Source organism: Mirounga leonina, unplaced genomic scaffold, assembly GCF_011800145.1.
Source record: "Mirounga leonina isolate KUSES-001 unplaced genomic scaffold, KU_Mleo_1.0 Mir_151, whole genome shotgun sequence".
Taxonomy (NCBI): Eukaryota; Metazoa; Chordata; class Mammalia; order Carnivora; family Phocidae; genus Mirounga; species Mirounga leonina.
The window spans coordinates 79338041-79361649 of NW_023270377.1; the positions used below are offsets into that span (position 1 = coordinate 79338041).

At 47.9% G+C, this 23609-nt stretch overlaps 1 protein-coding gene across 1 annotated transcript in view; it reads right to left on the minus strand.

Annotated features, from left to right (window-relative positions):
• Positions 1-23609, minus strand: part of KIF5C (kinesin family member 5C) — a 148138-nt gene that overhangs the window by 13126 nt on the left and 111403 nt on the right. The window contains exons 16-25 of the mRNA XM_035008072.1: positions 22966-23154; positions 18944-19061; positions 16758-16834; positions 15558-15667; positions 13429-13530; positions 13144-13204; positions 8700-8771; positions 6105-6209; positions 3800-4016; positions 2513-2626 (exon numbers count right to left, since the gene is read on the minus strand). Of these exons, the coding sequence (XP_034863963.1) occupies positions 2520-2626; positions 3800-4016; positions 6105-6209; positions 8700-8771; positions 13144-13204; positions 13429-13530; positions 15558-15667; positions 16758-16834; positions 18944-19061; positions 22966-23154 (1158 nt within the window). The 3' untranslated portion in view covers positions 2513-2519. The remainder of the gene's footprint in view (positions 1-2512; positions 2627-3799; positions 4017-6104; positions 6210-8699; positions 8772-13143; positions 13205-13428; positions 13531-15557; positions 15668-16757; positions 16835-18943; positions 19062-22965; positions 23155-23609) is intronic.

The window sequence follows — 23609 nt, forward strand, 5'->3', positions numbered from 1 at the left end:
TATGCACGGAGAGAGTGGGTCAAGGGGGCTCTAACTGCAGTAAAATAATCAAATCCACTTATAACACTTCAAGTTAAAGCAATGGACCACCAGGATGGGTGAGGGTGGTTCTGTTAGTCTGAAGGTCTTAAAAGTCTCAGCAGACCCACTGCTTCTCAATCTCAAGTGTGACAAGGGAACACTGGGTCGTATGAAGCTTACACAAAACGTGGGTCGACAGACCTTTATGGGATCACATGTGGAAAGTGGCTGTCCACTGCACAGTCTCTGGACCCCAGAATCCCTGGGCCAGTGTACATATTGAGGGCTTGCCAGGAGCCAAGCACAGCCACCGCTCTGCAAGGTTACATGGAAGGGGGTAATGTAGATACTACATTAGCACAGCACTGCTGCATAGTAGGTGCTCAGTCAGCGCAGGCTCTGGTTGCCCCCCCAGCATCCATCACCTCGTCTTCAGCTAAGGAACAGTACTCCTGGGTGCCTGGCTGGCTCAGTCGGTTAAGCAGCTGCTTTTGGCTTGGGTCATGATCCCAGGGTCCTGGGATGGAGCCCCACATCAGGCTCCCTGCTCAGCGGGAAGTCTGCTTCTCCCTCTCCCTCTGCCCCTGCTCTTTCTCGCTCTCTCTTTCTCAAATAAAGAATTAAAATCTTTAAAAATAAATAAAAAATAAAGAACACTACTCTTCCGTGGGGCAGTGATGTGCCTAGCTCAAAGCGGCCGCTTTCCAGCCCCCTTGCAGCTGGACACGGCCATGGGCCTCAGATCTGGCCGGAGGGACCAGGCATCCGCACTATATGGACTTCCAGGAGGGCCAGGAGAGGACGCGGATTCGGCCGAGAAGCTGCTTTTGCCTCTTCCCGGCTTCCTCTCTGCTTGCTGACCATGGTGTGTAGGCACGAAAGCTAGAAGAGTAGAAGTCACCGAGGTGACCTTGAGGAAGGAAGGTACTTGCTGAGGACAGGGGGTCTACACTTAAAAGGCGAGCTTTCTGCTGTCACTAGAGTCGCTTTACCAGCCACTGACAGACCACCCTCAAATTTCCTTCACACGACAGAGAAATCCACTTCCGCCCTAGAGACGCCACAGTTCCTTCAGGACAGGAGTCCCCGAACTTTGGTGGCTAACGAAATCGCCGGGGGTACTCGGTACACACACAAAGGCTCAGGCACGACACTACTTCACAAAGCCTTCCGGGTGCCAAGTGATACTAACACCCACCCAAGTTCCAGAACCACGGCTTTAGGTTTCTATCCTACGTTGCCTCACAGGACCTTACAGTTCCCTTTGAGGGCCAGCCCCAACACCGACGACAGTTTTCTGACATCCAAATTATTTTATCTGTAAGGGAAAGCGATCGGATCTGAATGGGGTGGCCCGCTGCCAAGACCATTTCCCATCCACCCTTTCAGGACACGGCAGATGGCGGTGGACATGCTGCCCGCCCTCGGGCTGCCTCGGCCTTCCCTCCTGTTCCCTAATCTGACCTGTGCCTGTCCCGCTCGTTGGCATGCTGCCTGGGGCAGCGCAGGACAGGGCCGTCTGGGGGCAGGCGCCAAGCTTCCTCCTTGGCAGTTTTGGCGTGAGCCTTCGCAGTGTTGTCATATCCCGAGAGAGGGCTCCAGCCCCTCACATTCACGTCCTGTACCTTGATCGGAAAGGACAGGAGAGGACTCTGTGCTCTCCGGAGTTGGCTTTGCCACGCCGGCCGGCCCATCCTGCAAGCTAGCTTCCTCAGTGAGGGCTCAGAGTCCAAGGACAGCATCTGGAGCTCCTCCCTCCCGCCCACAGGTTACTGGTGCAAAGTCAAGAGTTTTCCTGAACAGTTTTCTGGCCACCGAGTTGTCTGTCTGCCCTGCCCAGCGAGTAACCTCTTTTCTCCATCCCAAGTACAAAAGGACAGTTTGTGCTCTCTCCTTCTCTTTTCTAAAGTGTATCCCTTTTTGTTTCTTTGTTTGCTGGTAGAGCAGAATCACACATGCAGATTGTAGAAAGAGAAATTTATAAACCGCCGTCTCAAAGAAAAAAGTGGTCCTGACCTACCTAGATATAAATTAGCACGATTCTTAAAAACTCCTGTTTGTTGAGCTCAGAAAGCAATTACAAAAATATGACTTTCTATATCTGGCTCTTGCTTTAGAGTCAGTTCCTGGAACTTAAAGCAACCACCCACATCTATCTGCTCTGAGCGAAAGCAGTTGACGAACAGGTAATGCCCTTCTGGAAGCCAGCGGCACAGGGAAGTCCCACAGACAGAAGCAAGCTCAGGTGAATCATTCGCCACACCCTCATCCATCCCTGGAGTGTCCCCAGCGCCAGGTGGCCCTAGCGAGAAGACCCTGAGGCTCCGCACTGAGTTGAGTGTAGGTAAGCTACACCCCTAAGGCCTGTTCCAGAAGAGCTAAACTGCTCACTCTTGGAGGGGCACATGCAGACGGATGAGAACCAGGCAGGGCCAGGGATCTGCCCCAGGGCTGCCCAGGACAGAAACCACCCCTGACACCAGGGACTCACTTCGTATTTATTTCTGGTAGTGAGTGGCGTTTGAAGAGCTGCCTCCTCCCCCTCGGATGGTGTGGACGGCCGTCGGAGACGATGCTGGGTAGTGTCCAGGGCGGATGGGCTTGGCTGTATCCGACAGAAAGGACAGAGCATTCAGACTGGGCTTAAATGGCCACACCCACATGCCCACGGGTCACATGTGAAAACCAAGACACACAATTTTTATCGTTACAATTCCCATCAAGCATCAGACCTTTCTGAAAACAGGATGTCTCCACTCCCAGACAGTACAGTTAGCTAATCCAGGGCACCCGGTGGTTAGGGGACAGAGAGAACTTATATAGCAATTACTTTAATTCTGGCTGAGGAAAATTAGAAGGACTTCCAATTTTCTTTGAGGCCGATCCATAGGGAACATTTGGATTCCAAGGGCATCTGCGTAGCCCCTGAAACTGGGTGCAGGTTTCTGCCTATGATGCACTTCTCTGGGAAGAAGCTTTCTAGTTTCCAGGTTTACAAAGAGCAAGAAATCCAATAAATGCAATGAAACATTAATCTAAGGTATGATCTAAAAACTAGAAACATGAAGTTGTTGGTTTACAAAACATCTGCACAGCATTATCTGATGGGAAATAATATCACATGTTATTGGAGGCATTTCAGTTTAAAAAAATAAAAGCTCTCTAGAGAACATTCCTAAATCTCCTTACCGCCTGTGGCTCCATCCTGGGAACTATGACTTAGCAGCTACACCCCCATTCCCAGCTCAGGCAAAATGCCCAAATCCAGGTCTGGCAGGGGCTGAACGTCCAGGCCCCTTTCCCACCTGGGATCCACACCCTGCACACGGAGGCCAGCCTAGCTCTTTCCAAGGTGCTTCCAAACGTGCCCTTGCAAGCGGCTCTCCCTGAGGCTTCCAGCTACACCGCGCCCCTTCCCGTTCTGCCTGGTACAGAACAGAAGGGGCCTTTGGGCCTCACTGAGAAACAGCCAAATGCTCTAGTGCTTGTGAGAACGTACCTCCGTTTACAGCCAAATACCTTCAGCTGACAGCCTAAGTTGGCCACCTTCTCTGCTCAGCTCAGCAGCTCTCAAGACCACAACGTGTCTGCTGCAACCTCTCAGGATAAGGAAGCAGGTGCCTGACACTGCCAGTCTCCGGGGGGAATGCAGGGTGCCTGGAGGCGCCGGCTAGCCCAGCTGCCGCCAGCCTGACTATTGCCTGCCAGCTGTTCCAGAGCACACAGCCCAGAGCAGCAGAGCCCTGCCTTCCAGGAGGGGCGCGAGGGGCGCACATACCGATCTGGGCCGAGTGGGCCCTCCTGGCCATATTCTTGGCTCGCACGGCCTCCTTGATGCGATCCACCTCCTGCTGGTAGCGCTTGCGGTCCCGCATGGCGTTCTCCTTGGCCTCCTTCAGTGCGCTCTCCAGGGCCTTGACGCGCTCCGCCGTGGCGCGCAGCCGCTTCTCCAGCTTGGGCAGCTCGCAGCGCAGGTCGGCGTTGTCCCGGACCAGCTGCGGGGAGAGGGGACGGGGGCGGCTTACCAGGGAGGTGACGGGGCCGGCAGGAGGGGCAGACGGTGACAGGAAGGCGGCTAGAAGCGGACTCTGCGGCCAAACAAGCAGCCCCGCTAGGTGCACGCAGGACGTCCATGGGACCACCAACGCCGGGAGCGCCCGAGGAAAATGGAAGTCCCGGACCCGGCGCCTCCAGTTTGCTACGCACGCCTCTTGTGTGCAAGGAAGTGGGGAGGGGTGCAGAATGAAATTAACGGCCACTTCTGGTCACAGGAAGCTGTCAGGCGTGGGCAGGATTTACTTCCTCTTCGGTTTGCGGGGGTCGGGGAGCCAGTGTGAGGAAGCTTGGCTACTCCAGCACGAGCGTGTGAAAGCTGAGCGTGTTAGGCAAGTTCAGAAGCACTGGGTACAGGCGTGCATGTTCTAGAGCTCTCTGTAGGCCTCCTCCCGCGCGGGACGCGTTGTCTCCACCAGCATGTGGCTTGGACCCACTTTGCAACATATCCAGAGACTCCCAGGTAACCCTGGGATCCTGCTCGTTCTCTTACTACCTAAGACCCTCGGTTAAGAAGCAACCGGTGAGACTCGGCGCATTCAGGGTGGTCTGGCCACAGACTGGTGGTTGCCAAAGGGGAGGTGGGGGGGGGGGGTGGGTGAAAAAGGTGAAGGGGATTAAGAGGACACTTAGGGTGATGAGCACTAAGTAATGTATGGGATTGCTGAACTGACACATCCCCGAAAATAATACAGCACTGTCTGCTAATTATGGAATTAATAAATACAAATTTTTTTAAAGTAAAAATAAAATGAAGGAAAATTTTTAAAATTAAAAAAAAGAAAGAAGGAAAAGAAGCAACAGGCTTGCCCTGGGTTTAAAAAAAAAAAAAAAAGGCTCAAGAGCCAGATCTATTACTTCCTGACATCTGACTTGGTAAGTCATCCAACCCCTACACATCTCAGGTTTCTCACCCATAAAAAAGGGGAGTATATAAGAGGCCCATTGTGTGAATCCCAGTGGATCCAGAAAAGTTTTGAAAATCAGAAAGTGATGTATGAAGGTTACCCATCCCGAGGCCACATGTGCATTCTTTACCAGCTCCAGTGCCTGGCAGAGAGCAGGTTTTTAATATTTATTAAAATATTCATTGAATTCATAAAATAATGAATTTCAGAGCCCTATTTCAAATTAGTGAATTAGAAAATCACTAATTGCAACTCAGACTGCAGTTTCTGCTTCTATATTTCTCATCAGTAATTTGCTTGAATGACTTCAACCATGTTGAATCTGTCGTCCTCCCTTCGGGGAAAAATGCCATCCTAGGTAATGTTGAAGAGGATATAGGTCCAAGAGAGATGCATCCCCTTAACCATGTGGTCCAACAAGTTGGACCATTTTTTTTTTTAATTAACATATACTGTATTATTTGTTTCAGGGGTACAGGTCTGTGATTCATCGGTCTTACACAATTCACAGCACTCACCATAGCACATACCCTAAGTTGGACCATTTTTATCACATTCCAAATCTTTAGGATTTAGGGGAAACATGAACATTCCAGTAGTTATACAGAAAGGAGAAAAACAACTGCCCAGATCACCAGTAGGTTTGGCCATGCATTCTGCTGTCCCTCTGGATAAACTCCAGAGCGTCTTAAGAACTGGAGAGGGTGCCCAAGAAATAGGGCAACAGAGCAGAGAGAAAATAAAGCAGGTCACTTCCTCTCTCAGTCTGTTTCTTCATCTGCAAAAATGAGGGGCCTGAACTGACTCGGTGGTCTTCACTTTGCATTCTGTGCAGCCTGTGGGTCCAGGGCTGGAACCAGAGGCAGGATGATAAGGCAGGGTTCTGAACACCCCACTTCCCAAACCCCAAGAGCTCAAACTCCGATTCCTTCCATCTGGCTTCAATAAAAGACTTTTATATATAAGGGAAGTCACTGAAGACTAATTAAAGGACTCCAAGATCCTTCTGGCACTAATGTCCCCTGGTGATGCAGAACCTTCTCCCCGAACTGTGGCCAGATACAGTGGAGCTTCTTTCCGGGAGAGTAAGAGAAGCAGAGGAAGTTGGCACAACTCTCCTACCTGTTTGTGAACCTTCGTGAGCTGCTCCAGGTTATTCTCCAGGAAGGAAATTTTCTGCTTCTGGGCAGCACTGCCCCCTCCATCATCGCTGTCCAGCTCCACGCTCTGCACCAACACCAGCGGTCAGCAGGCAGCCCCACCCACAGCCCCAACATAAGCTGGACAACATTCTAATTCTTTATAAAAAACCACCACCCCAATCCCACCAAAGGTCATTCTGAAAGTGAAAATAAACAGAGGTTCTACAAGTTGAGACTCAATGACCTTCCCAATGAATTCCCTTGGCTGATGTCAAGGGTTTTCCGAGCATTATAGTTTAGAGAATTGAAAACAAAACAAAACCAAACAAAACTTCCAATCTTCCTTTGAAAGATACAGATTAGTTCTCTCTGTGAAATTTACCTCTCCCTTGCAGGTGGGTAAATAGACTTTTCTTTTCAAAAGGAACTGTTCCAAAACTCATTAAGAACCAGTGTGAAAACATAAACCCAAGACCTAAATCTGATTTCAAACATCCCAACTGAGATAAGTCACCAAGCTGTTGGGCGAGTGCCTGTGGTCCCAACAGGAAGTCTCAGTGGCCTTTGCTTGTCCCTTCAGCTTCCAATCCCATGAAATTACTTAATGAATCCATCTCAAACTAGTCACAGCATCTGAGCGCATGGATAAACTCTTTGAAATTCATCAGATCTAGAAATGGACAAAAACTGCCCTCCTGGGCCAACAGGTAAACTGAGAAACACATGTGCAAACACATCCTGGAGCCCAAAAATGGCAAGGCATCCTTGCTGCGTCTGATTACAGAGGAGACCATCGTCCCTCCTTCTTCTGAGAGGTGATGGCTGCATGCCTATCTCAATCTGGGGTTCTCAAACTTTGCCCAGAGGAGGGTTTGTTAAAACTCAGATTGCTGGGCTCCACCCCCAGTCTCTGCTTCAGTGGACCTGGGGTGGGTCTGAGAATGCACATGTCTAGCCGGTGATGCCAAAGCTGCTGGCCAGATAACCACACTTTGAGAGCCACTGGTCTACAAGTAGGTCCTTTCTTGAGAGTTTTAGATCATGAAATCAGGGAAGCCTGATCTTAAGCTCCCTCGGACCCTCTCCTCCCTGACTGAGCTTTTCCAGTTCTTGCCATTATCTCTGCAGTCTCCCTCTCCATCCCCTCTGCTCTGGCCTCTCCCTCCTACCTGGTCCAGGTCTGATGGCCATTTCTATTTTGATGACTATGGTCACTACCTACCTGCCCCACCACTGCCATTCGGGCCTTAAACTCTCCTATCATTCTTGCCTTTCTTTATTTTTGTTTCCAGGCCTGGAACCATGTTGTCAGTGGCCACGGCAAATCCATGCTCTGACCTTCAGCTGGACACTCGCACCACTGCTCGGCAATCCTTTCACTCATCCCTGACAAATCTGCCCCTCCCTCCCCGCACCCCGGGCTGCCTGAGCTTTCTCTAGGCTCTGTGGGCTCTCCACTGTCTCTCTTCCTTCTCCATCAAGGACAGAGCCTCCACATTAACTAAGAAGATCAAAGTCGTCAGACGCACCTTTCCACGGTTATGTATTGTCCTGCACACGTCTCCATCTCAACTTTCCACTACTCCTCTCTGGGAAATTGTATCCCTTCCCCTTACCAAGCTGATACATCCATCTATGCTATTAATTCTGTCCCGCTCAGATCTGACTCCATCAACCCTCTCTTTTTTTTTATATATATTTCACCTCCTTCCCTTGCTTCCGGTTCCTTCACACAGACACATAGGCACACATGTGCATACTTCTAAATACACCTTCCTTCCATTCTACTACACAGCTGGCTATGGCCCATTGCTCGTCCTCTATCATGTTTAAACATATTTAAAGAGCAGTCCCCCTGCCGCCCCCACCTCTCCCTCCTTCCTGAAACTTCTGCAAGCTGCTCTGGGATTCGCTATACGGTGACTCCCTGAGATCACTGTGTGAGGCACGAGGATCACCAAAGCCCAGATTCAGAAGTCACACAACCTGGATTCCATCCTACCTCCAGCTCTTCCAGCTGTGTGACCTTGGGCAAGTTACTTAACCTCTGAGCCTACCTCCATTAAGACAGAACTGCACAGTAAGAACCACTTACACGAGGTTGCCAGGAAGAGCAAATAAGACGCACACTGAAGTGCTTCATACACTCCGACCCAGCCCCGAACGGCCCCTCACGGGCAAACGAGAGGCTCCTGCCTCTAATTTCTCTGGGTTTCTGGCATTGCTCACCAAGCGTCAGGGCAGCAATGCCTGACCAGACCCCCTGGATTTTCCCCACATCATGCACAACAGCTCTCACACTGCGGCTAGATAGGTGTGTGCTCATTTGAAATGAAAGGCCAGGGAGAGGATTATAACTTCCTTTTACTAAGAAGAAAAAAGCAGATGGAAAAATATTCCCAAGTACTTTTTTTTTTGCCCCCAGTACATTCTTTGAATACATTTTCTGGCCTGAAGTAATTAATTTTTAAGCACAACCAGCCCCAATTTAAGCAAGTGATAGTTCAGCAGCAAATGATTCTTTCTATCCATCTTCCTTTTCTTCTCAGTCGTGTTCACACAAAATAGAACGCACCTTTTTAACCCGGGCAGTCAGATCCTGGACAAAGAGTTTCCGGAGGTTATGCAGAGTCTGCAGCTCCCGAGACTGGAAGGGAAGATTGTGAAAATGACACTGAAGTGGGGGAGACACCTTGAATTTGGGACACATCGGACACCAGACCATCCCCATCTGGTTGCCCCAGCGACCCAGGTGGTTCCCACCTGCTCTGCGAGCCTACCGTCCAGGCCACGGGGCTCCCACAGTTCCCCTGGCTTTCCTACCACATGTGTCCACCCCTCCACCTGTCTCAAGACTGCCCTGAGGGCAGAGACTGGGAACTCAAACCATGAACTAAACTAGAACAGAGCCTACTCGTTAGCAGTGTTCTCAATAGAACTTTTTCTCTCCCCTCAACCACAAAAGTTAACACTTTTTCTCACAAAAATTCCTAGTTGGCTATGTTGTACCAGAATGGATTCTTTTTTCCTCTAATTTATCACGTACACATTACACAAAATGCCAGCAAGTCTAAACGGAAAGTTACCCACAATCTCTCCCATCCTAGCAGACCGACATTTTTCCTATTTCCACGCCCCCTTCTAGCCCTGGGCCATGTGCGTTGGCTTTACATCACTGAGCTTGTGGATGAAGCAGGTGGTGGGCCTTATACCCATGTAACCCTAGGCAACCTATCTAACCTTTCAGTGCCTCAGCTCTTGTATTTGTAACAGGAGGATAAATAGTCGTTGACTCACAGTTGTTGTCGAGATTAAATGCAGTAATCCTTATAAAACTCTTACAGCTGTTCCTGGCACATTGTAAGTGCTCAGTAAACCCTGGCTAATATTAACTTATTGATGCACCATATTTGACAGCCATTTCTTCAGTAGGCTTTTGTTGTTTCCCTTTGTTGTCATAATATTGTTATGTTGTAATTAACTTCTTGGGGGCATTTTTTTCTTCATTTTGTATTATTTTCTACAAATGAACTAACTTTAGGAATTAGATAGCGAAGACAAGGCTCCGAGTCAAACCTGGTGACCTTTGTTAACAAGATCAGAAAACCGAAATAATTCCTCCCATTCAAGTCTCCATGTTCTTACTACCAGAGATAGGATTAGTTCCTTGCAAGATATTTTCCCGTGAGGGAGGAGAGAGAGAAACTTGCGTTTGAATTTCTCAATTTGTCTAAGTTGACCTACTCTTAACACAGAATGTCAAGGGATTCAGCCTGCACGTGCTCACAGGAAGAAGAAACGACTATACAGCCATGGAAACACTAAGTTTCTTGGAATAAAAGTTCTCTGTTAATTTAAGGTCTTGTTAACTGGGTCCAAGTCTGCAATTCCGTGTTGAAATAAGAGGCACCTAAAGTCAATTGCTTCCTCAGATGAGGCAAATGACTTTGTGCAGGAAGACAAACAGGCCTGTTATTATGAACACAATGCACATCGCACCTGTCCGAGGCCTAGCCGCCTTCCAGGGCAGATGCAGGGGTGAGCTCTGAGCTCACATTTACAGACATGTTGTTCAGGCCCCCTGCCCAAGGATCTCAGCACCACCCCACCCCACCCCCCCCGCAGCCCAAGCCCTTGCTCTGCATGTTCTCTCTCTCTCCTGCTTCAGGGATTTTATTCCTGACTGAACTGCACCCATAGTAAACCTTTTCCATAAAAAAGCCACCACACCAAAGGGAAATGAGGAAACATGGGTCCCTTGTCAAAGGGCCAGGCATTTCCTTGGGGCCTAAATACCAAATACTACAGAGTCCTGAGTTTGGCACCTTTCTCATTTTTGTTTGTTCTTAGGTGAATTCAGCAATTCAGGAGGGGTGGTTAAAAACCTTTAAGGGGTGCCTAGGTGGCTCAGTCGTTAAGCGTCTGCCTTCAGCTCAGGTCATGATCCCAGGGTCCTGGGATCGAGCCCCGCATCGGGCTCCCTGCTCCGGGGGGAGTCTGCTTCTCCCTCTCCCACTCCCCCTGCTTGTGCTCCCTCTCTCGCTTTATCTCTGTCAAATGAGTAAATAAAATCTTTAAAAAAAAAAAAAAAACCTTTAAAACAGTTTGCAAGTTGCGTGTTTAAGCTTAGGCAGCTAGCATTTGGCTTCCCGCAGCAATGAATTTTCCTCCACGATATCATCATTTCCTCACTCCACCTGACTCACTTCCCTGAAACCTTCCCTGTCACAGGCCACTCTCCTCTGTGTAAAAGCTCAGGGCTCAGCTTCCTGTCACAGGGGACAGCGAGGGTGAGCCCAGAGAGGTGAAAACCCAAGGCCCATTAACACAGCAGGAGAGGTCCAGCCCCAGAGCCCACAGGGTCCTGTTAAAGCAAAAGATGGTTGCCCAAGGGCCCCAAGACACCCTCAACATCTTCCAACGTCAACCCCTGGAGTGGGCTTAAGGCTCCAACCCCTACACGGTAGGTTTCACCCCCCATCCCACCCAAATACTCAAGAAGCCAGAAGAGCCCTTGAGCTAAGGAGAGTTCAAGTAAGGTCAGCCAAAGCCAAGTGAGCCTGTTGCTGAAGAACATTATAGCTTGGGGAGGATTCCAACAGCAGGTTAAGTGAAAACAACCAAGCCTAAAATGACACATGCTGTGGGGATCCGATTTGGGGTTTCACGTGTGGATGTGTGCGATGTGTGTGAGTGGTGAGTGAGAGCAGGAGAGAGAAAGGGAGCCAGTGTGTCAGTGGGTCTGTCCCTGTGGGCGAGTGTGTGGGTGAGAGGGGGCAGGGACGGTGGTTCATGGGTGGAAGGTACTGAAATGTCACTCATCTCTGGCTAGTGGGAATTTTAAAGTTCAATATTTGTCTGAATTTTTAGAATCATCTGTGACTGTGGGTGTCACTTCTCCGGTAAAACAGACATAGATGAGGCAGCTTCATGGCTTCATTTCGGTTTCCCCTAGAGCCACCTTCTCCACCATGTTGGAAAGGCCGGAGATCCTTTGAGCCACAGTCATCTTACTTCTGTCCTGAGTGGACGGTCCCCTCTGTCTCTCCACCTGGCTTTGAGGGGCAGCTAACATCAGCCCAGGAAACAGAGTGCACAATCAGGTCCGGCCCTAAGCAACAATGTACCTACAGCCTGGAGTCACCAGATTCTTGGGAGGCATGGTCCCACATAAATTCACATGACACATGAATGGAATCAAAATGTATGACTATACTGGGCCACCTGGGTGGCTCAGTAGGTTAAGTGGCTGACTCTTGATTTGGGCTCAGGTCATGATCTCAGGGTCCTGAAATGGAGCTCCGTGCTCAGCACGGAGTCTGCTTGAGGATTCTCTCTCCCTCTGCCCCTACCCCCACTTGTGTGCATGTGTTCTCACTCTCTCTCAAATAAATAAATAAATAAATCTTAAAAAAAAAAATGTATGACTGTATCTAAACAACAGTCTGTCGTTTTATCATGTGAAATAACCGGACATGTTTTCACCAAATTGAGAGGTTCTGTTGGGACAGTCTGTCTTCAAACACAGGCTGTGTGGCACTTTGCAGGACTCTCAAGAGCCCTCAGAGCAGCGGAAATGGAAATCAACCAGAGCAGACAAACCTCATGAATTCAGATGTAGGATGGAGAAACCAGGATTTCAAATGATGAGCCCTTTTGATCTGTCACTCTGGTGTCCCAAAACCTGCGGGTCTCAAGGCCCTACCTGGTCTACAACCACTCTTGCCTTGACCTTTCTGTGCCTACCTCTTGTTTCCTTCCTACATCGCTAACTTTCCTGCTATTCTCCAACATGCCAACCCCGGGCTCACCTCAGGGCCTTGACATAGGCTATTGCCGCTGCTTGGAAGGCCCTTCCCCCAGACATCCCCATGGCTTCTCTTTCACCTGCTTCAAGTCCCTGCTCAAACATCACCTCCTTGTGGGACCTCTGCACTTTCTATAACCATGTAATAGAGGTCATGATTTCCTTCCTTATTGTTCACTGTCTGTCCCCTCACCCCCAGCTAAAGGCAAGCTTCCACAAGGGCCAGGGTCTTGTCTTTGTCATTTATTGATACAACCCAAGCACCTAGAAGAACGTCAGCCCTTAGCAGGTGTTCTTGAATATTGAATGGAAATAAGTCACAATGTGCAAAGTCGGTAAAGTTTCAGGCACTGATCTGCAAGTCAGTTTAATTCTCACTCAGGGCCTCTGGTTATAGCACTAAGCATGGATGGATGGATGGATGGATGGACGGACGGATGGACAGATGGACTGACAACTAATCATGGTATCAAGAGCTGGGGAATAAATTCTACAATTCTCACTTTTCCATGGGATATTTTGTCTAAATGATGTGTCTAAATATTTGTATTTGTCTTAATGTCTAACTATGTGGTATTTGCCTAAATATTTTGTCTAAAATGGTATGTGAGAAAGGTGGGCACAGAACAAGTTTCAGAACACACAAATTCAACAAATCACAAACTAATCGGGTCTTTGGGACTAAAACGAGTTGAGAAACATGCTGACGTACCACTGTCTCCTCCAGCCCTTTGAGGTCCTCTCTGGCTTGTTCCCTTTTATCATTGAGCAATCTAAAAAACAAAAAGGGATCATGAACCACCAAAGGGGCATCAGAGATTTCCAGATACCATTTGCACCTATGGATGAATCAATAAAACTGTCTCACAGAAATAGGCTCCATTTTTACATTGGCCCAACCTAACCAGAATATTTAGGAATCGGAATCACAGAGGTAGACTTCCCTAAGACTCCGTGGGGAGGAGAGAAACAGAGGAAATATTTCAGGTGCACTCACAAGAGCTTTTCCAGTTTCATTTCCCTCTCCTGGTCCTCTACCTTCAGCTTGTTATAATCAGAACTGAGCTTCTCCTGTTCCAGTTGCAGCTTCTGATTCAAACTGAAATTGAGGGGAAAAAGCAATACATTGCACATGAGTCTGAAATTCCGAGGCACCCAGCTAAAGACATGGTTCTGTTCCAACCCCATTAGTTCTGTGCAATAAACATGGCAATTCTGGAGGATTTTGAGGGATCAGAGAACAACCTCACAGCTTCCTCCCTGCCCAAGTGAAAACTAATTTCTGGGAACATCTCAGAGGCATGAAACATAAGGCTTTGAGACTATATTTATAGTTGGCTTGTGTAAGAGCTTTGGGGGGAAAATAATGAGCTAGGAAAAGGGCTGATATTTTAAAACAGAGAGCACGGTCAGAAGAATTCTGCTTTGCCTGCCCTACAGACGGCACGCACCCACTCAGGAAATCTTATTTGGCCATTTCACCCATCCCTTCCTCTCTGGTCTGATGATCTGAAAACATCCCCTAAGTCCAAATTCCTGGCTGACACAGGGACAATGCCACTGTGTGAAGTCTACAAGGAGTGGGTACAGAGAGAGGAAATACAAAGAAAGCCCAGGGTCTGAGGCAAAAAAAGAAACTTGCCATCTGGTTGGGGGCACTTGGTCAACATTTGCATGCAGTATTTATAAAACATTTTGTATGGCCCTACCTGTGCATCCGTAAAGGAACAGATTCTACACTCTCTGAAGGAAAGCCCAGAGTCTGTTTGAAAGCGCAGGCCAAGGAAACTTCTCCATCTACTAACTCATTCACCAACCCTCCCTCCTTCCCTCCCCACTGTCCCCCTCCAGTTGAACATGTCGAGGGTGATTAATCAGAATAAAGAACGCAGGACACGCTTGAAGGGGAAAGAACAACATGAATAACTGCATGGGGGTGGCCCAAAAGGAGGGGGGCAAAGACGATGCTAAGGACTTGCCTTTGGTAGGCAGTGAGCACGGAGCCCAGATCACAGCACTTACACTTTGCTTCGTTACCGTTCTCCTCTTTCAAAATGCAAATGTGCTGTGTGAGCAGCTTGCCCACAGTGAAGAGAGATTTGGATCAGTAGCCTGGAGAATTAAACTCTTAACTCCAGGTTGATTCCTACGTAGCCGTGTGACCCTAAGAAACTCATTTAACCTTGCCTTGCTTCCCCATACAGAAATCTGGCTCTTCATCTACAGAAAGTGGGAGCGGAGGGAGGCTTTAGTCTAGATCTTGGGGATGAGGGTGGGGGTGTTAGTGGATGGAACTGTTTCAACATAACTGGTTTTCCTCATTTTCCCTCATCTTTTATTTGGGGGCAATTAAAAACATTATTCTGCAAAGAGGTTCAAAGATTGCCAAGGCACTCACTGTGCAAAAATGTAAGAACCCTCAAGGAGAGGATCCAGAAGGCACTCCCCAGCTTGCTGTCTTGTTTTGACAACGAGGCGGGAAGGTCAGAGAGAAGGAGGGGAGAGGTCATTATGGAGCAGGGGTTCTTCAGTGGCTGTGACGGGACGGGAGAATGGCCCTGCGGGGGGTGATACCAGAGGCAAGCTGCAAGGGAGCCATCCTGGCAAAGCCACAGGTCCACGAGCAGACCCGGGGCCCTGAGAAGTGCGTGCAGGTGACCAGGTGGCTCAGGGTTGTGCGGGGAGCATTTAGGTGTTGGGGTGAGGGCGCAGCAGGAGCTGACTGTCTTCTCTGGAGTATTTATTAGCCTATCAGAATCCCTGAGTCAGGACCAATGTAGGGTTTGGGTGGTTTTTTGTTTTTGGGTTTTTTTTGGTATATATTTTCCTACAGACTGTCTCCACCTACCAGGGCATGTGTCACTGACATGACCCCGGCTCCCGGGGGACGAGGAAGGGTGGCTGCACCCGCCTGCCGCCTGCCCCACCAAAGCAAAGCCCCCAGAGGCTCAGCTCCAGATGGGAGAAGAGACGTCGGAAGCTGCACGTCTAGCCTGCTGCGCACAGGGCAGAGCACAGAGCTCGCAGGGCGAGGACAGCAGCCCTCAGCTCAAAGCCACGTCCTTCCAGGCTGCCCCGAGAGCCATGCCCACCCCCCCTGTCCCAAGAGCCCCTGGGCCGACTCACTCCCGAATCTCATCGATGATTTTCTGCTTCTCCTCGATTTCATCCCGAAGTCTGGACAGCTGCTTCTGGTGAGCTTCCCGGTGGCTCTCCATCTGCTGCTCCAGGGCCTTCTGCAAGCCAGGCCAAGAGAAATGTGTCACCGGCTCGTTGGCTCACAGCCCACACCATGACAAGCCCTGGATTGCTTCTACCTCCTACCCTACATCCCTTGGCTGTCAAGTCCCAAAACTGGGGCCCCCAGAACCCGCCTTGCTTTCTTCACTGGCACAACAAAACCCAAAGATCTGTGATAAAACCCAGCGGGCCCTAGGAGCTAGATCAGCCCATTAATTAAATAAAAAGCTCTCCTGTGACCTTCTACAGCTCACCTGAGCCACATGGCTTCTCTCGCCAGGTCAATCAGAGGGCAGACCTCTTACTACACCCAGGTGCCCGTAGACAAGCCACGTAACCCGTGTGAGCCACACTTCCTCACCTGTAAAATTTAGGGAATTGTCCCTGCCCCGAGCACTGCACAGATTTATGGTGATATTCAGAGACCTTTCCACCATAGCGATGTGAAACCAGGAGGAGGGCCCATCAAGGTGAGGCTGGAGCAGGCTCATGCCATGGGCACTCTTTTACCTATGGGCTTACACCCCCAGGGACTTGTGGGTTTGCCTAAAATGAATCAAAATTCTTACATCCTCTCATATCTCATTTTATTCACCTAAAAATCTTATTTCCCAATCATTTTTCCTACATTGTCCTTCACTACTTTACATGTGACCAAAAATAAAGCTCTCTATGTGTACAATGGAAATCCAAATCTGGAGTGCTTCTTTAAAAAGGTCGAGGGGAGAGATGTTCTCTTTCATTCACAGGAAGGGCAAATGCTTCCTCAGAAGTTCAGCTCGGCAGTGTGGCCCACACGGGGACTGAGAGGGGCTGCTCCTTCCCCTCCCCCAGGAACAGGGAGGAAGCCCGGACTCATGCAGCATGCCTACTAGCTGCAGACCTCTCAGGGCTTCTGGACACTCCGTCCTCCTCTCAGTCCTGGGCCAGGCCGCACTGTGAGAACCGCTCTGCCTGCCGGGCACTGGTCCCTCCCCCGTCCCTCCTACACTGCCCCACACGTCTCCGAAGGAGACAGATTTTCCTAGAAGAAGAAAACGCAGTCCAAACGCACGCCGGGCTCCGGGGAAGGGGTGGCGTACACACCTTCATCTCCTCCGCGTCCTGCAGTCGCGTCAGATGCTCCTTCTCCTTATCCTGGAAGCTGACTTCGTGCATTTTTTCTGTTTTGAATTTTAAATGTGATTGAAGATTTAACGGGCGGGACTCACATCCAAAAGTAAACATATTTTTAAGAAAGATAAAAGACCAAAAAAAAGGAAGAAAGGCCACTGAGTGAAACATGAGCTTACATGACCAATTACAACCATGCTATCCAAGATGGGGCCTCCCGGGGGAGACTTCTGACCCACGGAGGCTGCCCACTCCAGCGGGAGGGGTGGCGGGAGGGGGAGGGGTGCTGACCTGGGAGTGGGCCACTCGAGGTCAGAACTGCCCCGGCTGTGTCCGACCTCGCCCCTGGCCTCGGTGAGCAGCGCCTGAGGCGGTTTACAGTAACCTGCCTTGCAGATTAGAAAGCACTCTGTGAATGTCAGTGGCATTCGGATGCATGCCAGTATTGGAGTTCCAGAAAGAGCTAATTTACCTCCCGTGGGTACGCTGTTTATTCTCTAAGAATCTAGAGCAGGAAAACAAAATCTAAGGACAAGAACAAAGAAAACAGAAATATAAAATAACACTGTCCAGATTAAACAGGAAGGCCCCCATAGTTGGTGCGTGGCACACCTCCAGGGAGAGCCTGTCCCAGCCTATTCTTGACGAGGGGTACTCACTGGGCACACGGAGCAAGCAGCAGGCTGGGGCGGGGGGAGGGGGTAGCAAAATGGTCACTCAAGTCATGACGCTTTCTAGCTAGTCTGTTCTACTTTATTTCAGATCTTCTCACCTCTATTTTATTTCTACTTCGTGGCACCACTGCAGAAGCCATTTACAAGAGAGAAAAGTTCCTTTCCATGTCAAGTCTTAAGGGGAGCATGCTATCTCTAACATTCATCCATTATCACATAAAGAAAACATGACAAGGTCATAGCGGGGGTAAGGATGTTCTCGATCCTTCTCAATTTGCCTTGGCATTTGAAACAAAATGTATTTACTGAGCAAGTAACTATATTAACAATAAAAGAAATAAAAAAGGGTGACATCATCACCAATCCTACTCCCTATCAAAACCATTTTCATTTCAAATATTAATCTGTAGGCCTTGGAACACAAGTATCCATTGATTCCTAAATGTTATAACCACAGTAAAGATAAGGTTACATATTATGACCTTTAATCTAAGGACGCCTTGTAAGCATGGCCCCACAGCCTGCACGTACTTCATCTCCAAAACAAAGCACATGTTCTGTTAACATCCCATAGCTCGTTTAACTGCTGGACATTTAGGTGGCTTCCTTTTCTTTCCCCCACTCATACAAGGAATTTGCAAAGAATATTTGAGATTTGAGGATCAAAAGGTATGACAAGTGTTATGATTATTACTATTTATTTTCAAAATGCTTTCCAAAAGGACTCTAACAATTTTCACTGCAAGTCATGGTATGTGTCTTCCATTTCACCACAATGTGTCTGTTCTTAAATCTGTTCTGGTTTGTTTCTAGTTACCTCTCTTGAATTTTTTCTATTTATTCATATCTATTGAGCGCTTCCTATGTGTCAGGCACTTCCCTAAGCAAAGGGCATCAGGAGGCTGTCCGGCAAAGGGAAGAGCTGTTTCCAAAGATGGAGGGTGCAGGTAGCCATTGGTAGAAGTTCAGACTCTATATTAAGAGCAGTGGGACACCACGGAAGGGTCAGAGGCATGGGATTAGGCTCAAGATCGAAGGTGATTTTAGAATAGTTCCCTGGGATGCAGCACAGCAGCCGGTCTGGAGCAGATGGGGTGACAGCCTCCATAGATGGATGTAGCCACAGCTCTTAATTAGGATTAAGGATAGAAAAATGAAGGTGGAGATGAGCAGAAGCAGACAAGCGTCTGGCAGGTCCAATGGACAGGTCATGGGGACAGACTAGAGGCAGGAGGTGGAAGAGAGAAGATTCTGACTCAGGCAATAGGGTAGACTGAAGGAAAGTGGGAAGAGGAGTAGATTTTGGGTGGGGGCAATCTTCTAGATATTTCTTTTTTCTTTTTTTAACCCCCCCCAATTATTCCATTATTTTCAGCAGATCTAGAAAGCGTATAATTGAGCAAAACTAAACATCATGAGTTCGGCCAACTAGAGAGTGTGATGTAGGCCAAGAGCTCAATACCTGCAAAGTAGTCAACTATTTACCTTGGGCTCGGAGTTTGGCCAGCTCTTCACTGAGCGAGTCTTGGGACTCTTCCAGCTGCCTCCTCTTCTGTTCCATGTTCTGCATGTAGTCTGTCAGGGATTTGATTTTGGCTTCATGCTTTAAAAAAACAAATAGATGAGAAGGAGGCGTGAGTGACCAGCAATGGCCTTCCTGGCTTGCCTGGGGCTGTCTGATGGGAAAATGCAATAGAGGAGTTCTTGAGTCCCTTTTTCAAGTACCAGCTCCCAAATGATGCATATTCTGCCCTTGGCTTGGGATCTGTGACCACAGACTAACATGGCCCTCTGTTTCCTCTCTGTGTTCCTCTGCTTCATTCCCCACCGACCCCTTATCGCCATGCCCCTCCTCACCATCCACTTAAGCGAGATGCCAAAGCCCAAGCTGGTTTTTCTCCTCGTAGAAAACAGTGTGCTGGAAAGAAAAGAACTGGGAAAATGTCTAGGGCAGAGGCTTCATTCTTAGAACCGGCACCTCTGGATTCTGTCTCCAGAATCAAATATTGTGTCTTTTCTTTTCCTGTCTCTCAAACACACCAATTCCCATGTCTCAGAGACCTTGCATTTTACATCTTCCTCTCCCTAGGAAGCGCTCCACCCTACCCACCCAGAGTCCTTATCACTCGGGTCCCAACATTTTCTTACAGCACCCAATTCGACATGATTTATCTATTTCCTTTTACTTGTCAGCTCCATGAGCGTATGGAGTCAATGCTTAATAAATATTAGTGGAACCAGGCGCCTGGGTGGCTCAGTCGTTAAGCGTCTGCCTTCGGCTCAGGTCATGATCCCAGGGTCCTGGGATCGAGTCCCCACATCGGGCTCCCTGCCCCGCGGGAAGCCTGCTTCTCCCTCTCCCACTCCCCCTGCTTGTGTTCCTGCTCTCGCTGTCTCTCTCTCTGTCAAATAAATAAATAAAATCTTTAAAAAAAAAAATATTAGTGGAACCAATGAATGAATGAAAGCTCATTGACTGAATAAAGACAGTGGGCCCTTTCCAGCAGATGGAAATACGTAGAAACTCACCCCACTCAAGATGTATCATGTTCACATTAAGGCAGGAAAACCCTGGAGACTGAGCTCTAAACTCATGAAATAATCTCTGGGAAATGGGACTCAGAGCAGTCATGTTATAAGCACAGCTTTTGATGAAAAGGCTGAGTGTAAACAAAGAAAATAATAGCATTTTAGCTGGAAATATTTTGTCAGATTCCTTAGATCACGTCAGAAAATAAAGAGCCAAGGTTTCTCTTACTTTTGAATCCCAGGAAATAATGATTAAATATTTGGTTCCGTATAACTTGTAACAGAGTACAAAGTAGCACCCAACAGAAAGCTGTAATTCATTGCTAATGGAGAAAGCACTAACACAGCTATCCTTTAACATTCTAATATGCTAATATTCTTGACTCTGATCACATATGCCCAAAGTCAATGTCACTCTCAGACTTGGGCAGCTGGAGCCTCAGTCCTGGGCCCCACAATGTGAACACCCCACTGCGGCCATCCTCTGGCTTCACTCACTCCACTGAGCAAAGAATGCATATGCCAAGGGGGCATGCCACATGGAACCCATGTCCCCTTCCAGACCACACTCTGAGGACTGGAAACCCAGAAGCTCCCTACTCCAGTGGCCCTAAAGGCCACTCCCAGGGCTGGCACGGCAGCTCCTGTCATCAATTCACACAGATGAGAGCTGACAGTTACACCGTGCTATCAGTTCCCACAAAGGACAGAAGGGCCAGTGCGTCCAGATGGAAAGGGAAGACAGTGGGCTGCAGACTGAGGGACCTCTATTTGTACTCTTGCCTTGGTCTCCAAATGTTAGGGGCAGGACTAGCCAAAAGAACATGCTGTCAGTACAAGAGGTGACCTGGATATCAGATTTGAGGTGTAGGTACTCTGCCCTAGTGCTTATCATTTTCTCCAATTTTTTAAATTATAAAAATGTCAAATAGTAAAGCAAATCCAGAAAGAAGTGGTATAGATTTCACCCATAAACCACTCTTTTTTTTTTTTTCTTAAGATTTTATTTATTTGTTTTGGTGGGGGTAGGGAGCAGAGGGAGAGGGACAAGCAGACTCTGTGCTGAGCACAGAGCTGATGGACCTGAATCCCATATCCCTGAGATTGTGACCTGAGCCAAAATCAGGAGTCTGACCCTTAACCGACAAGCCACCCAGGCACCCCCACCCATAAACCATACTTAATTTATCAACTATTCTCTGGTCTTATCTGTGTGAATGCATACTATATAAAGTTATAAGGCACAGCATAAATATAACTGAGCATTTTCATTTTCATTTACCTTTACATAATCATACTTTCCAAATGGCTATGTTTTATAGATTTTTTCTAAGAGCTGCATAGCAATCTTCCATGTAACTTAATGTCATTAGCCTATCAATAGATATTTGGGTAATTTATTTTATTATAACGTGTAATATTGCACTCAACATCTTCCATATAGGCTTTGCACATTTTAATCAGGAAATAAACATAAAAAATAAAATTTTTGCATTTTCATTACCAATGAAAAATACCATAAATGAAATTACTGGACCAAGGTACTTACATTTTTGTGGTTTTTGATTCCCAAGGTGCTTTCCAAAACGACTGACCAAATTATACTTTTCTCAGCAATGTATATAAATTTCACTATCGCACACCAACACTGAATAATCTTGCCAATGCATTTTTGCTTATTACGTTGGTTATAAAATGGAAACTTGATGTGTTAATTTGCATCTGTTAGATTACTATGGTGGGAGACGAGGTGGCTGGAGCTGGTTGCATGATGACATGTTACCATGTTTACAAGCATACCAGAATGACGTACGCTTTTGTCTCTCAGTATTATTTGATACACCACTCCCTGCTGGTATCAGTTTCCTGCAAATGATTTCAGCTGTTTTAATGCCTGGTCTAAGGCTGTGAAGCAGCCCTCACGGCAACCCTCCCAGAAGCCTCAAGCCCCAAACACCAAGCTCAGATATCAGTGGCAGACCAGAAACGAGGCTGCTCTTTTCCGAAACCACCCCACTAAAATGAAAACGCCATTTCAACGGGCAGAAGAGCAGCCGGACCTCACTGAGCAGACGAAATGTGCCCTGGGCTCGCAAACCCCTTCAAGGCTTTGTGTTCACCCATGCTTTGGTTTGAGTCCCAGATCTGCCTTTCACTGGTTGTAGGAGTCTGAACCGTGTATTTAATCTCTCGGAGTCTCACTTTCCTCCTCTGCAAAACAGGAATAATAATAAAACCTGCCTACCAGGATTTTTTTAAAGATCAAGTGAGATAATGCACATGAAGTGCTTAGTGCAGTGTGTGGAGCATTGTAGACGCTCAATAAAACGTTACCTGCTACCAGTGGGGCACCTGGGTGGCTCAGTCGGTTAAGCATCTGCCTTCAGCTCAGGTCACGATCTTGGGGTCCTGGGACTGAGCCCCACATCGGGCTCCCTGCTCAGCGGGGAGTCTGCTCTCCCTCTGCCCCTGCCCCTCCCCCACTTGTGCGTGTGCGTGCACACGCACGCTCCCTTTCTCTCAAATAAATAAAATCTTTTTAAAAAATGATACCTGCACTATTATTAATAATAGTAGTAGCAGCAAATAGTTTGTTTTCACACATTAAATTGGACCTGTGGTAGAGATTAAAAGATGAAAGAATGTTGCCTTAGCTCAAGGAGTTTTAGATTCCACCCAATCTCATCCATTCTTCATAATCTCTACCTACCTACTTATGTATCCGTATACAGATAGAAACATGTAGAAACATCCCTTAAAAAGGGACTGAAGGTAATTCGTGTAATTCACACAACAAAATCTATCTAGCCTTCAGCATAAGCCTGGGCTCTCATTGTCTGCGGAGCCCACGGACAAGCCTCACGTAAAGTGATGTCCATCATCTATCGCTGTCAGGTGCCCTCAGACCCAGGAAGAACACAGAGGAAGCAGATTTCAGGAGGTCAGGGGAGTGAAATGAGGGGAAAGGGGTGACCTACCTGGGAGATGAGCAGCTGACACGCTGCCAGTTCCCGCTCGCTGGCACTCATCTTCCTGTTGGAGTCCATCTGGGCATTCTCGAGCTGCTTGCTGCGGTTCACCAGGGATTTGACCTCCGACTTCATCTTGCTGATGTACAGGCGGGCCATGGTGAATTCCTCCTCAATGACTCCATTCACGTCTGCCAACTGAGCACAGGAGGGAATGAACTCAACTATTGCTTACAATTCCCAGAGAGTCATGGGGCCCCGAAAATCTGTCCACGGAGCCTCAAGATGTCTTTGGATTTCTGTTCAGGAATCCCTAATTATAGGACCACAGGCTGAAAATGATAGCTAAATATTACTATATATTCACTATATAAGTATAGCCCAAGTTTTCTGAAACTTTGGGTAAGATGGAATTAAAAAACCTCTACTAAATATAATCCTCAATCAGCCAGGTTTTTCATTACAATTAATTTTTAGGATGAAAGCCATGATATGAGAGGGAAAAGACACTGAAGATTAAAAAAGAGATAACTCTGAAAAGGTATTCCTTTCCACATCCAATACCTTACATTTCTAGAGTAGTTGCAAGGCCTAGTGTTTCTAAAGGTGACTCTGCGTCCCTATAAGAACTCCAATCAAAATTTCAATTATGT